At 41.9% G+C, this 15,659-nt stretch overlaps 1 protein-coding gene across 6 annotated transcripts in view; it reads right to left on the reverse strand.

Moving 5' to 3' along the window:
• Positions 1–4,854: 4,854 nt before the first annotated feature.
• CRAMP1 (cramped chromatin regulator 1) overlaps positions 4,855–15,659 on the reverse strand; it is a 106,258-nt gene continuing 95,453 nt past the window's right edge. For all 6 annotated transcript variants that reach the window (XM_032796906.2, XM_075069345.1, XM_032796904.2 and 3 more), the window contains exons 19-21: positions 14,293–14,457; positions 11,319–11,464; positions 4,855–9,650 (exon numbers count right to left, since the gene is read on the reverse strand). In XM_032796906.2, coding sequence (XP_032652797.1) covers positions 9,483–9,650; positions 11,319–11,464; positions 14,293–14,457 — 479 coding nt within the window. In that variant the 3' untranslated portion in view covers positions 4,855–9,482. The remainder of the gene's footprint in view (positions 9,651–11,318; positions 11,465–14,292; positions 14,458–15,659) is intronic.

Below are 15,659 nucleotides of genomic sequence, written 5' to 3' on the forward strand. Positions count from 1 at the left end.
GCACACTCTGTTCCCCCAAAACCTTCCCTAGGGGACCCAAGACCCAAACCCCTTGGGTCTTAAAACAAAGAGAAATAAACCATTCCCCCTCCTTTCCCTGAGAGATCACTGTGATCCAAACTCCTTGAATCTTAAAACAGAGAGGAATTAACCTTTCCCCTCCTTCTTTCCCCCTACCACTCCCTGGTGAGTTCAGACCCAATCCCCTTGGGTCTTACACAAGGAAAAAGAAATCAATCAGGTTCTTAAAAAGAAAAGCTTTTAATTAAAGAGAGAAAAAATAAAAATTCTCTCTAAAACTAGGATGGAAAATGTTTACAGGGTCTAAGTTTATACATAGACTAGAGGGACTCCCTCCCCCCTCGCCTAAGATACAAGTTACAGCAAACAGTGGTAAAATCCCTTCCAGCAAAATACCATTTGCAAATTTAAGAAAAAAACAACCTTTTCCTTTTCTTAGCCAGCACTTACTATTTGAACATGAGGAGACTGTTTTCAGAAGATTGGAGAACCTGGTTGCACGCCTGGCCTCTCTCAGTTGCCCAAGAGGAACAAGAACAAACAAAGACTTCCCTCCACCAAGTTTGAAGTATTTGTCCCCCGATTGGTTCCTTTGGTCAGGTGTTCAGCAGGTTCACTGAGGTTGGTTAACCCTTTACAGGTAATGAGACAGTAACCTTAACTATCTTGTTTATGACCAGGACGGATGCCTGAGTTGCAGTGCTGTAGCCACCACCAGCGCCATGCCAACTCTCCAGTGTAGCCAAGCCCTCTGTCTTAACATTCAGGGCTAGCTGCTTCTCTCTTTCCTTCTCCTCCTGAGCATCTTGCTGTTTTGCTGCCTACTGGAATTTCAAGTTCTTTGTCTCTTAACTCCATGGCTCTTTTGTTTGAGCAGCTTCAATCATTGGCTGCCCTCTGGTTCTTTGAGCCTCATTTGAACATTAGCGGTCCTTTGCCTTCACTTCCACTTCCAGTCTGGCCACCTTTAATTTTGTAGCTGCCTCACTGGTAGTCATTTTCCTGCTTTCTTGTGTTTATTTCCCTCACCCAAAATAAACAAACAGAAAATAATAAACCAGTAACCACTTTGTCTGTTCTCCAGCCACCACACTCAAAACTCACTTAAAATCATTACCAGTGTCTCAAAGCTATCAGCTGTGCACAGATCCTGTTTGACTATGCCACTGTGATGTGTTCAGTCACAGAGCTCCCCTTGAGGCGGTCACCTGACATGCTGGAATTAACTCTGAGCCAGTTTTCCACTGCCAGCTTGGGGCTCCAGAACCCTGCTTTGCTGAGCCAGACACACTAGACTGCTGCAACACAGACCCAGGTCTGGTCCATGCCCCCAGAGCTGCAGACTTTAACCAAAAACTGCTCAGCAAGTCACCTATCTCCAGCACCCAGACACCCAGCACCCAATGGGATCCAAACCACAAATAAATCAGTTTTACTCTGTATAAAGCTTATACGGGGTAAACTCATAAATTGTCCACCTCCTATAACAATGATAGAGGGATATGCACAGCTGTTTGCTCCCCCAGGTATTAATCACTTATTCTGGGTTAATAAAATTACTTGTTTATTAATTAAGTATAAAAAGTAGGATTTAAGTGGTTTCAAGTAATAGCAGACAGAACAAAGTAAGCTACCAAGCAAAATAAATCAAAACACACAAGTTTAAGCCCAATAAATTTAAAAAACTGAATACAGGTAAATCCTCAGAGATGTTCCAATAAGCTTCTTCCACAGACTAGAGTCCTTCTTAGTCTGGACCCAATCCTTTCCCCTGGTACAGTTCTTGTTAGTTCCAGCTCAAGTGGTAACTAGGGGATTTTTCATGACTGACAGCCCCATTTGTTGTGTTACACGCCCTTTTATAGCTTTGGCACAAGGCAGGAATCCTTTGTGTCTCTCTCTGGGTTCCAACACCCTTCCTTCTAAATGGAAAAACACCAGGCTTAAGATGGATTCCAGTATCATGTGACATGTTCATATATCCTGTGTGACTTCACTACTCACTGGCTGGCACCATGTATACAGGAAGGCTTACAAGTAAACAGAGCCATTTACAACCAGTTGTCCCAGTTAATGGGAGCCATCAAGATTCCAAGCCACCATTAAAGGCCCACACTTTGGATAGTTACAATAGGACTTCAGAGTACTACTTCATATTTCTAGCTTCAGATACAAGAATGCTACATTCATACAAATAGGATGAACACACTCAGTAGATAAGCTTTGTAATGATACCTTACAAGAGACCTTTTGCATAAAGCATATTCCAGATACATTATATTTACACTCATAAGCATATTTCCATAAAATATATGGAGTGGAACGTCACACCTTCCACTTCCACTTGTCAGGTGAAAAAAAAATGAACTGAAATAGCAGAGGGCAATTCTAAGAGTTACTGTAAAGAATAGGTTTGGGTGCTGGCTGGTGAGTCTTGCCCATATGCTCAGGGTTTAACTGATTGCCATATTTGGGGTTGGGGAGGAATTTTCCTCCAGGGCAGATTGGCAGAGGCCCTGGAGGTTTTTCGCCTTCCTCTACAGCATGGGGCACGGGTCACTTGCTGGAAGATTCTCTGCAGCTTGAGGTCTTCAAACCACAATTTGAGGACTTCAGTAACTCAGACATAGGTTAGGGGTTTGTTACAGAAGTGGATGGGTGAGATTGTATGTCCTGTGTTGTGCAGGAGGTCAGACTAGGAGGTCAGACTAGATGGTCATAATGGTCCCTTCTGACCTTAAAGTCTATGACTAAGCATCTCCCCTCCCCACAAAAAATGTCCAGGTCACATCCACTGGAAGATCCTCCCTACTCACCCACCCTAAAAAGGCATACCTAGAATTGCTTCAGTTTAGACTAGGCTATTATCTGACCATTAAATAATAGCAGGCTTAAAGGTGCAATCCCATCACTGCTTTTGCAAAGAGCATTTGACAGAGTAGGCAGGAGAACCTTGTCCCAAGGAACCTTTGTTTCATAAGAGAAACTACCTCAAAATGTAATTGTATCCATTTAGTAAGTCACAGTCAATTTTGTTGCTAAGATGCTGGAAGTAGTTTTGGTGGAAGCTTGTACCAGTGGGTTGCTTTAACGCATGGGTGGCCAACCTGAGTTGAGAAGGATCCAGCATTTACCAACATACATTGCCAAAGAGCCACAGTAATACATCAGCTCTCGCCCCAGCCCCCAGCACCTCCGCCCACTGACACAACCCCGCTGATCAGCACCTCCTCCTCCCTCCCCACACCTCCTGATCAGCTGTTTCATGGCATGCAGGAGGCTGTGGGGGAGAAAGGAGGGACGAACGAGGACCTGACAGACTCAGGGCAGGGGCTCTGGGGAGGGGGTGGAATGGGGGCAGAGCCTGTGGCAGAGCCAAGGGTTGAGCAGTGAGCACCCTCCGGCACATTGGAAAGTTGTCACCTATAGCTCCAGCCCTGGAGTTGGTGCCTATACAAGGAGCCACATATTCACTTCTGAAGAGCCGATCTGGCTCTGGAGCCATAGGTTGGCTATCCCTGCTTTAATGGAAGATCTTCCTTGTCCTCATCTACCTGAGCACTGCCTAGGCTTTTGTTATTTTTCCACATTGTTAAATAGCATTCAGGTACCAGTGCAGTTACTACACAGGCTTAGTGCTTTATGCAGCCCCACCATCAAGTTAGCTGTCCTCTTTTCTTCTCTCTCTGGAATACCTGGTGGAGGGGTGTTTGCCTCTTTGGAAGAAAAGGAAGCATTAAAAAAGGAAAAATATAAAAGTTTTAGCTTTTATTTATATTCTCTTCCACCCTGCTCCCAAAAAATCAAATCTAGAGCTTTTGAATTTTTGTTCAGATGGTATGAAATAAAATACCTCATGTTGCCACACTGTGAAACTGACTAAACGCAGGTATGACATTAAGAACATAGGTTGACAAGGATTAAAAGTAACAAGAAATGTCTTTATAGGGAGTCTGAACTTTTTTGTAGAATGGAACATATAGTTTAAGGCACTTTTACACTGAGAGACACAGGAAAATTAATCCAAATTAACCATAGGTATGAATTTAAAGCATATTAAACCACATTAAGACTCTATATGGGCACTCACTTGTCATTAAAATGCCTTCAATTCGGTTCACTTTAATTCCTGAGAATTAAGCTAAACCAAATTAAGGTCATTTTAATTCCAAATGAGTGCCCACACAAGTGTTAATGGGACTGAATGAATATGCTTTAGATTTACAACTTTATTTAATCTGGATTAATTTACTTAAATTCCTCTAGCTAGACAAACCCTTAGTGACTCTCACATTTGACCTAGCCCCATTCCTACCCGGACATTCCACCTCCCCTCTCATTCATCCAGCTTTGTTTAACACCTCGAGGCAACTACAACAATTGCTTATATGTAGGAAAAGTAATATTATGAAGGTAACATTCAACCGTCTTTAGTGTGATGCAGAGCAGCTGGAAAAAGGCGCAGGATCGTGTGACTAGACAGCTTCTTGAGGCCTCTAATCCACAGAACACAGTTGAGGACTTATGTTGCTAAGACAAATAGGAGTGGGGAGGGGAGTTGCAAGATACAGAAATATCTTAAAGTGGTTCTCTCACCCATATCTTCTAGACACATGGGGTGAAAAATCTTGGTACCACTAATCAACGGGAATTTTGTCACTCACTTCAATGGAGCCAGCACTTCACCTCAAGAATTTAAATGTTGAGGACAAATCTCAATCGCATTGTTTCCAATGGGAGCATCACCAGTCACTACCACGTAAATACTGGTTAAAAACTTAATGAGAGATTGCAAGGCAGAAACTGCACATGTAACAAACAACTGACCATCAGTTAGACCAAGTATTAGTATGTATTTATGCACAATAAAAACAGCTTTACAAGTTGAACTGGAAATTTAAACAGGAAGTTTAACAGCTTTTGTATATTATATTAAATAACCAAAACACCTTTTTCCAAAATTGGTAAAGAATAAATAATATAATTTACAATATGGTACAAAAAATCAGTAAGGACAGGCATTCTGCTTTATACATACACTATATATGTATATTTATAATCTATAAAACAAATTCACATCTCAAACAAGCCAAAAACCTTAGATGATATGGCTTAACTGTTATTAAAAGAAACAGCAATACATTTTGCTGCCAAACCAAAAGCTCTAAAGCCAGTTATCACGTTTCAGTAACTAATGATAACTTATTGCTGTAGTGCTTGCCAAGGTTTCACTTATTTAACATTTATAAATCACTGTTAACTCAGGAGATTTAAAGGTTTGAAAAGATTAAAGAAGTGCAGTACTTTCCTTACAAATGCATCTGTCTTCTGAGTGTAAAGAAAATGCAATAGTAATTTCCACTGCGGGATTGGTAGTCAGTAGACAAGCTCTCTTTGTAGATTATGCTGGATCCAAGCTATTTACTTCAATTTAGAAATATAAGTAAGAAGGGTGCCAAGGAAAAGTTACACAATGCCATTTTAAAAACCAATTAAAATTCCTATACTGGGTAGATTTCTGATGAAAGACAAAAAGAATTGTTTGGCTGAGCAGAATCTGATACCCTGGTAGGTGGCCCATCACTAAGCGCACACGTGCAGAAAAAGGCAGATGTATTCTTTAGGAGGTAATATTGTTTTATACCCAAACTACAATGACAAGTTTCATGTTTTCAACATCCCACTTTAGGGGAATACAAAGAAACCAGTTACATCATTCCATGTACACTCACAGGCTTGCCAGTCAAACAACTGAGGTTAAAAAAAAAAAAATAAAAAAAAATCTAAACTTTAAGTCAGAACACAAGCTTTACAGAAACTTACATCAGAAGCAGAGGCCAGGATGTCAATGTCTATTCCCCCCTCCAAGCCTCCTCAAAGTGCCTCATGAAGATACGAAAATAACAGAGTAAGCATTACTCCCCTGAAACAATCCCGCCTGCAGATGACTAGCAACATACTTGAACATCTGTTCAGAAAAAGCTGAAATGGTTACCAAAGTTGTTCTGGTTACTTAGTCATGTTGGAGGAGCTGAAATAGCAAACTTTTATTTTTCTATTTTAAACAAGATGTTAGCTTTCCCCACGGCAGCCCTAGGTATAATCTGTTGAAGTCCAGCATATGATGGGGCATCTGCTAGAGATCCACCAATTCTTAGAGAAAGGTACCTCCCAAGGTGTCTCTACAAGCAACTTCACAAAAACTGCAAGTTCTCTATTGATCTGAATTTAAAATTTTGTTTTAAAATTTTCCCCGATGACAAGAAACTTTGCATTGTAACAGCAAAAGCCAAGCAAAACAATGTGCAGGGTATCATAACATTCCTGAATCAGAGACCAGATATAGCAGGTGGGAGTATTCTCTGTGCACTGCAAATATCAGGAAGGAGGGGAGAAAAGGAGGGGGCCATGGAGACCATGGGGAGAGGAGAAGATGTTCAAATATGTGTTTGTAAGAAGATTTTTATTTATTTATTTATTTTTTTTAAAAGGCAGATGCTAAGCACATTTTTATCATAGAATTTCTGGATGCTGAAAGTTGGCTCTGCCCTATTCTTCATATTTGCCTCCCCACCTAGTGCTCCGTTCTGCCTTGAGAATTCCAGGACATTAAAATATGCTGGCCTCATGGGCCATTACAAATATCCACTACATTGAGATTCATCCTGTAACAATTTTTTTCCTGTGGCAAGGCATATGGGCTGTAGACAGCTCCCTACATTCTGGCGATAGACTCATAAGCAAATTCTGGTGAAATGTCATACCCTTCACTTGCAACAGAGCTGGCATAATCTAGACCCTCTGCGGGGAAGAATGCCTCACAAGATCAATGTGACATCAGTCCTATTATCAATATCTATTTTGCGGGGGACGGGGGAAGGTTGAAGTAACTAAATATACTTGCCAGTATAAGACTAACTTCTCAAAATGTAAGACCTAAAAACCAACTGAAGGTTCAGATTTGTTGCACTTGATTAGAACTTGTCACTTCTCCTTCTACATGTGCTAAATGTCATTATGTTTCAATAATTCACAGGCACATCTATACTAGGAAGCCTCTGTTAGTTAGCAGAAGTATTTCTGGAGAATATAGACAGCATTACTAATGTGGGTAGCCAAAACCTGGAGTTGGTGCTTTGAGAAAAAGACTGGACTGAAAGACATCTGAACTACAACAATCACTGGAAAGATTCAGACAGTGGGATTCTTGGGATTAATCGAAATTCTGGTTTCTATCAAGTCTGAACCCTTCAGAAACAAATATACATGACTAAGTGTAGATCTGGCTGGCAACCTTAAATGTGTTTGTGTTCTAGAACTGTGAGAGACTCTGCAAACTGTGATAGGATTTTAGACTGCAAGTTCTGAAAGGAAAGAACCCAGGTGACCTATAGCCAAAGCAGGGAGTTAGCTTATTAGTATGAAATCTGCACCCCCCTTAATGTGCTGACCCACTGCTTGCTAGTGATGCACGTCCGAGTCCCTGCTGGGAATACGCAATTGTATGAATGCTGTGTCTAACTGGGCAGGTGGTTCCAACATCCAAGAGAAGAACAAAGCAACCAGACACAACGCATCCTACAGCATGAATCAAAGGAGTGGCCTCCAAGTCTTTCCGCCCATTAGAGAAGGAGGTAAATAAACCTGTTCTGGGTCAGAGTATGAACATCAGAAAACTGGTTACATTCTCTCAAAGCTAGAGAAGCACAATGCAAAGGCTATGTCAACCAATATAAAAAATGTCTAACTAGGTGGAGGTAAAGTGACAGGGAACATCGTATGCCCAATCAGTGCTTTGTGGTCAACATTTTAATAAGACTCCCAGTCAAATGCTTTGTAGGAGTAGACAGAACTACATCCAGAGCATAGCGCAAGTTGAGAAAATGAAGCCCTGGTAATGGCCTTAAGGATAGAGGGGTTTATGTTTGATTAATTAGCAAACAGCTACGTATATAAAAGTTTGAGGTTTATACAGGAAGAGCTCCTTGGAGAGCTTCAGAGCTACCTAAAATAGTCAAGGGGAATCCTTTTACTGGAGGCTGCAGATAAATGCTTTAAAAACAGGGACAGTAAAAGTATTCTTTTCAAGAGTGATGGGAAAAGAAATAGGAGAAGGATGTATCCTGAGCTGTTAGAAGCAAAAGGAAAATGATTTGTAAAGGAAGTAACGTTACTAGAACTCCTTTGGACCTGCTGATAGCAGGACTTGGGTCTTTCAGGCATTAAAACACTATATCATAGAACTGCATAACAGCTGGGAACTTCTGGACCCATCAGTGCCAGGGAGGGACTACAGTGAAAAATGATGCTCTGAGGTACCACAGAGCATCTAGGTAGGCCACGACAGGGTGGAGAGGTCAGATAAAGATGAGATTGACACTTTGCCTCCTCATTTGAAAGATAAGATTGCTGAAATCTAACTTAATTAAAAAATATTTATATCTTTATATGAACATTATTCTTTCTTATCTCCTCTCCCATAAGAATCCCCAATGAGATGCTGGATCTGGCGTTTATGTGGAGAAAGATAGTGATATAAAGGTTTCTAAACAAAAACAAAAACCTATGAAGACAAAGCTTTAAGGGTGATTCCAGGAAGACCCCTTTCTGCAGTGCTTCCTCTCCTGGAAAGTAACCATCTTCCAGGGAAAACAGACCCCACTGGAGGGGGAGACCCACTGCACTGTCCAATGCGACAAAGAATCGCTGTGTCAGCTTGCTAAAAGGATCAAATAGATTCAGTCAGAAGGACGGTGGCTGTGATGTAGGGTAGGATTTAAAAAAAACAAGAAAAATCCGCAGAGATCCCCCCAATATTTAGGGGAGACTACATGCTCGACAAAAGAATGCAGGCATCTGCCCCATCGGAATGTTCAACAAACAAGGCGTAGCCGAAGAAACAGAACGTTTTTTAAATTGCAGCACAAGCATCACAGGGTAATGGTGCCTTTCAAGAGAGTGCAAGAAACTTCAGTTTGACTGATTCGACAATTGTGCCAAACAGTACGTTTCAAGATGTGAGTAGAAAAAGGGATTTCCCTCTCCCTCCACCCCTCAATTTCAGTGTGGATCCCAAATCATGGTATGTCGATCACCATGCAGAAAAAGATTCAAGTTGATGAAATTTCTAGCCATACTCTTGTCCAAGCTTCTTGCCTAGGCCATGCCAAAAGTACAAAACCAGGACCACCTCAAACTCATTTATTCACCATCTTATATCACTGATGCAGACACATCACTCCCTGTAATGTTTCACGTTACATTTTCCCCAGCGTATTGCACATTCTAGGACTTGCAGATACTTCTTCAGACCTCTAAAGACAATGCTGCTCTTCTAGAAAGGCGTGCACTGGTCGATGGCATTTGGACATTAATTGCATATCCTCAACTTGCCTCTCAGATCCAGTACAATAAATTCTACTAAGCTGAACAGTCTCCACCAGCGTACTGGTCTCTTATGCTCACTGTGAGAGGTCTCCAATGGGGGGGCCGCCGCCTCCTCCTCCATCAAAGAGGATTTCCCTACGAGTTGGCTCAGGTATTGACAGCTCCTGGGCCAGATCATTGAAACGAGATATGTAATCGATGCTGTTCTCATTCATCATGCAAGCCAGCTGGGAATCCACCACCTAGAAGATGGATAGGAAAAAAGAAACCCACAAATCAGCAGAGGTTTGTCTCATTCATTTGGGTTAGAGAGAGTAATACTTGCCTGTGACTACTAAGGGACCAAATAATACAAACTGAGATCAGGGCCACATAGGAAAGTACAAGATTTTCACCTCCAATTCATCTGTTCCAATGCAGCCCAGCTCAACAGTTATCTGCTGGCTCTTCAGTGGCCTCTCTGAAATGAATTAGTAGCCTCAGTCCAATTTTAGCTGACAAGTGTCCACTTCACAAAAAAATTCAGATTGGTATGTCTGTGGCAACCTTAGCCAACAGGCTAAGAATGAATGGGACATACCAACACATCTTTACAGCTGATCCTCCAAATCAGCAGTGAGATGCATTGGCAGAGTGATTATGGGGAAGCCTGCACAACTGCTGCCTGCACTGTACCTGTTCTGTACATAAACAAGACTTCCTTCTGCAGGACCCTTGATGACAGACCTTTCAAAACACTGTTTTTGTTAAGACTATTATTAAACTGTTGTGGCTGCTCCCCCAACAACATGACAGCTTGCCTAAAGTAACGGCTAACATATCACCTTCTCTTTGAAGGGAATGTTAACCAGATGACTGCACTGAGTCAGTTAAATTCTTTACAAGTACAATGCTATGAGCTCTGAGTTAACATAGGCTTGATTCACTCCAGCAAAATCTCGCACAGTCTTTGCTGACAGAAAGTTGGACTGGAGGCTGCAGTGGCATAAAGGTGCTCACTCCCTCACTTCCCTGTCCAGAGTGGAGGCACAGTTATAACAGCCAGCGATGTATATTGAATCAGCATAGTTCTGCTGCAGCTCCATGGATCAAGGTATGGAGAAGAGCTGGAAATGGACTCCCTGTATGCTAAGTTCAAAGCATATCATCTATAGCAGCATTTCTCAAACTGGAGTCAGGCCTCGATGATCAACTCCTCCTCCCACCTCCCTCAACTCCTCCTGCTCCCTCCCAGCGCCTCCTGCACACTGGGGAACAGCTGTTCAGCAGCATGCAGGATGCACTGAGAGGGAGAGGGAGGAATGGGGATGAAGTGTGCTTGAGGGAGGGGCTGGAATCATGTCCTGAGGCCTCCAGCCCTGCTGATTAACGCCTCTCTCTCCCTCCCAGTGCCTCCTGCATGCTACGGAATAGCTGTTCCCCAGCATGCAGGAGGCACTAGGAGGGAAGAGGAGGAATGGGGCACGCATAGGGGAAGGGGTTGAAGGAAGCAGAGAAAGGGTGGGGCCTTGAGGGAAGGCATGGAGTAGGCACAGGGCCTGGGACAGAGCGGGAGGCTTTGGGGTTCCCAAAAAATTTAAATCAAAATGAGAGTTCTTGGGCTGCTAAAGTTTGAGAACTGTTGATGTATAAAATAGACCTGACCTCCACCAACCAGTGAGGCAGGAGTCATAAGGTTGCTCATAAAAGTTCCACACGCAAGTCATGCAGAATATACCATCAGTTCATTTTGCATCTTCTGTGTAAATCTGTTTCTCTGCTCTGTTAAATGTAAAGCCTGGCATCTGCCATAAGTATCCCAAGGAGATATGAGTAACATGAACAATACTATTAAAAAGGGAAGCAAGCAGTCCCATTCAGTGGTAATTATTTCAAGTGCAAATACAGCCTGATGTGATTTGACCACTTACCTCTGCTACATCTGCCAGAGATCGAGACACAAAAGAGTCCCGTGAGTTTCCATCCAGCAGGCTGGGTCCCAATAAGGAGGTGCCACTGGCAGTTCCAACAGGAGTCGGCAACATTTTCCGGCCCTTCTCGGGAGAGATGAAACTTGCTGTATAGAGAGAAAGAACATAAGAATGGCCCTACTGGGTCAGATCAAGGGTCCATCTAGCCCAGTATCCTGTCTTCCAACAGTGATCAGTGCCAGATGCCCCAGAGGGAATGAACAGAAAAAGGTGATCATCAAGTGATCTATCCCCTGTTGCTCATTCCCAGCTTCTGGCAATAGCCAGAATTCCTGCCCATCCTGGCTAATAGCCATTGATGGACCCAGCCTCCATAAACTTATCTAGTTCTTTTTTGAACCCTGTTATAGTCTTGGCCTTCACAACATCCACTGGCAAGGAGTTCCACAGGTTGACTGTGCGTTATGTGAAGAAACACTTCCTTTTATTTGTTTTAAACCTGCTGCCAATTAATTTCATTTGGTGACCCCGAGTTCTTGTGTTATGAGAAGTAGTAAACAACACTTCCTTATCTACTTTCTCTATACCAGTCATGGTTTTATAGACCTCACAATCATATCTCCTCTTAGCCATCTCTTTTCCAAGCTAAAAAGTCCAAGTCTTACTAATTTCTCCTCATATGGAAGCCATTCCATACCCCTAATAGTTTTTGTTGCCCTTTTCTGAACCTTTTCCAATTCCAATACATCTATTTTGAGATGAGGCGACCACATCTGCACACAGTATTCAAGATATGGGTGTACCATGGATTTATTTAGATGCAATGTGATATTTTCTGTCCTATTATCTATCCCTTTCTTAATTATTCCCAGCATTCTGTTTGCTTTATTGACTGCTGCTGCAGCATTGTTTGATAGTTCTCTGAAACACACATTCAGTGACTCCAAGATCTCTTTCTTGAGTGGTAACAGCTAACTTAGACCTCAATATTTTATAATGTATAGTTGAGATTATGCCTTTCCAATGTGATTAAATTGATTATCAACCATGAAACTTCATCTGCTATTTCGTTGCCCAGTCACCCAGTTTTGAGAGACGCCTGTTGTAGCTCTTCGCAGTCTGCCTGGGTTTAACTATCTTTAGTAATTTTGTATCATCTGCAAATTTTGCCACCTTGCACTCGTTTACCGTTTTTTGCAGCAATCATTTATGAACATGTTCGAATAGGACTGGTCCAGAACAGACCCCTTGGCGACACCACTATTTACCTCTTTCCATTCTGAAAACTGACCATTATAACCTACTCTGTTTCTTATCTTTCAACCAGTTACCAATCTAAAAGAGAACTTCCCTTTAACCATGGCAGGTTACTTTGCGTGAGAGCTTTTTGGTGAAGGACCTTGTCAAAGGCTTTCTGAAAATGTAAGTACACTATATCACTGGATCCCCTTGGTCCACATTTTGTTGACCCCCTCAAAGAATTCTGTAGATTGGTGAGGGATGGATTTCCCTTTACTAAACATGTTGACTCTTCCTCAACAAATTATGTTCATTTATATGTCTGATAATATTGTTCTTTATTATAGTATTACCAAGTTTGCCAAGGGTACTGAAGTCTATAACTGCCGGGATCACCTCTGAAGCCCTTTTTAAAAATTTGGCGGTTACATAGCTATCCTCAAGTCATCTGGTAAACTAGAAGCTGATTTAAATGATAGGTTACAGACTACAGTTAGTAGTTCTGCAATTTCACATTTGAGTTCCTTCAAGAGACTCTTGGGTGATACCATGTGGTCCTGATGACATATTGCTGTGTTTAATTTTATCAATTGTTCAAAACTCCTCTAAGGAACCTCAATGTGGAGCAAGTTTCCTCAGATGCTGTCAACCTAAAAAGGATAGCTCAGGTTTGGGAATCTCCCTCACATCCTCAGCCGTGAAGACTGATGCAAATAATTCATTTAGTTTCTCCGCAATGGCCTTATCTCCCTTTAGTGCTCTTTTAACACCTCGACTGTCCAGAGCCCCACTGGTTGTTTAGGAGGCTTCCTGCTTCTGATGTACTGAATTTTTTTTTTTTTATTATTATTACTACTTTTTGAGTCTTTGGCTAACTGTTCCTCAAATTCTTTTTTGGCCTTCCTAATTGTATTTTTACACTTCATTTGCCAGTGTTTATGCTCCTTTCTATTTTCCTCACTAGTATTTAACTTCCGCTTTTTAAAGGATGCCTCTTACTGCTTCTTTTACTTTGTTGTTTAGCAGCAAGTCAGTGTACTAAACTTGTACATTTGGAGGAGGAGGAGGAGGAGGAGGAGGAGGAGGAGAGGTACATGGAAACCTAGCACAAAGGAGATCTAAAGCCCTTTCTCTCCTCTACCTTCTCAGAATAAGAAATTATTAGCATGAGCACTACCAACAGGCTGCCAAATGGATCAACTAATCACCTTTGCCCAAAGGAGATAAACACACATTACACTGGAGTCACTAGCCATACAGCTATTCACTTTTTGAGCTAACTCAGAAAAAACAATTCTCTCACCTCCTCAGAATTACGCACCATGCATACAATGAAACCTACAAGTTCCAAACAGAAGAGCTGGTGGCATCATTTTGCTGTTTTAGCAGAACACTCATCTTTTAGGTTGAAACATTTTGAGTCTGACTTGCAAAACCTGGCAGACTACAAAAAGGTCTCAGTTACTCGCTCCAAGGTATATGCTGTTGCCCCGTGCCTGCTGAGCAACTTCTATTTCAGCAGCAGACTTCCAAATCTGGGCTGAATGAAATTAAGTCCATCTAGGGGTAACAATTCCAGTTAGAGAGGAAGGGACAAAGTCTTCCAATGTCCTGCTGAGTTTACTCTCTTCCAGGGACTCCCTCCAAGTCAAGGGACTGGGGCTGGGTGAAGAGAAGCTCTTTAGAAAAAATAGGACCATTTCTCCATCATAGTTCTCTGTGTATTGACACTCACAAAATAGGCTGCTGAGAGATGAATCAGTAGAGTCGTTGGGGTACCACTGTGGATCATGGCTCGGAGAAGCAATCCAGTTCTGCTGAGGACTGCTGGAGGGGGATGGAAGACTTTTGGAGCTGTCACTGCCATTCAGTTTTGCAGGGGAGAGGGAAACACCTTCATCTGTAAGGCAATGCAAAGAATCAATGACTGAGTCAATTCCATAAAGCTACCAGGACAACTTCAAGTACTTTGGGGTGTTCAACACATTTTCAGGCAACTGGAAGCAAGGCACTGCATAATACTCTTAGTAGTAGTGCCATTGTACAGAGAATCAGCCAAGACCAAGCTATTCTGAACTACAATGGCACTACTTAGTGGAGTAAGGGGAACTGGATTTAGTCCTAAACCAACTCATCTTAAGGATATTGACTGGTTGACGAAATAATTTAGCTATGGTGCAGTGAAATTTCCCAAGGAAGGAGTGTGATAGTGGAAGGTGGGGATCTGAAAGGCCCAATTTAGCTCAGTCCTAATTGGACCAGATGTGTCAAGATTTCTGTGGGAAAAGGAAATAAGATGGATGCTACTGTCCACACTCATTTAAAGAAACTATAAGCAAACTGAAAATACAGAACCTTTAGAGGACAGTTGGTCAACTGGGTAAGTGGCACAAAATCACCATAGTGTGAAAGATCATTTGATGCTGTATCAATTGGGTGTTGGGTCTCTCTATAGGTTCTCTGCTAGTAGATGAAGAGGTTTAGGCCCTTATTGACTGCCAGGTAAATGAGACCTAACCCACTCCTGCATACCCAACAGGGAAGGGTTCTGATGTGCAACTGGGATAGCCTGACATCTGGAAAAGAACACCAAGTTGCTCAGAATTCAGATCCACAATTCTTTTTTGAAAAATTCCCCAAGATGTAAATTTTTAAAAATTGATGTCAACATTTGTGTGTGTAAAGAATATTGTTTTTAGAAGCATACACTGTAATGCACGTTCACAAATGAGAAACAATACAATTATTCAATCTAATGCAACACTTTAAAGGTGAACTGCAAATCTGAACAAGCAGAGTTAATCCCAGATTTGTAGATAATTTACTAGATCAGTTATACTATCCAGCTCCTTACAACCCAACTCATAATACTTCTGGTATCCGCGATATCCAAAATTTGAGTTTCCGGCTCTGACATTGACTTTTTGTGGGGTCTTGGGCAACTCAAATTAATATAGCATTTTAAATGACAAAAGGTGATGTGATGGGGCTCTATGTTCGTTTACATCAACATTTCTACATCAACTTTGCTCAGCTGACCAGTAAAAGGATTTTTTAAATGTCAGTCCTACAAAGTCACCCTGGAAATGGCTCTTTCCTTCT

This window comes from Chelonoidis abingdonii, chromosome 9 (assembly GCF_003597395.2).
Source record: "Chelonoidis abingdonii isolate Lonesome George chromosome 9, CheloAbing_2.0, whole genome shotgun sequence".
Taxonomy (NCBI): domain Eukaryota; kingdom Metazoa; phylum Chordata; order Testudines; family Testudinidae; genus Chelonoidis; species Chelonoidis abingdonii.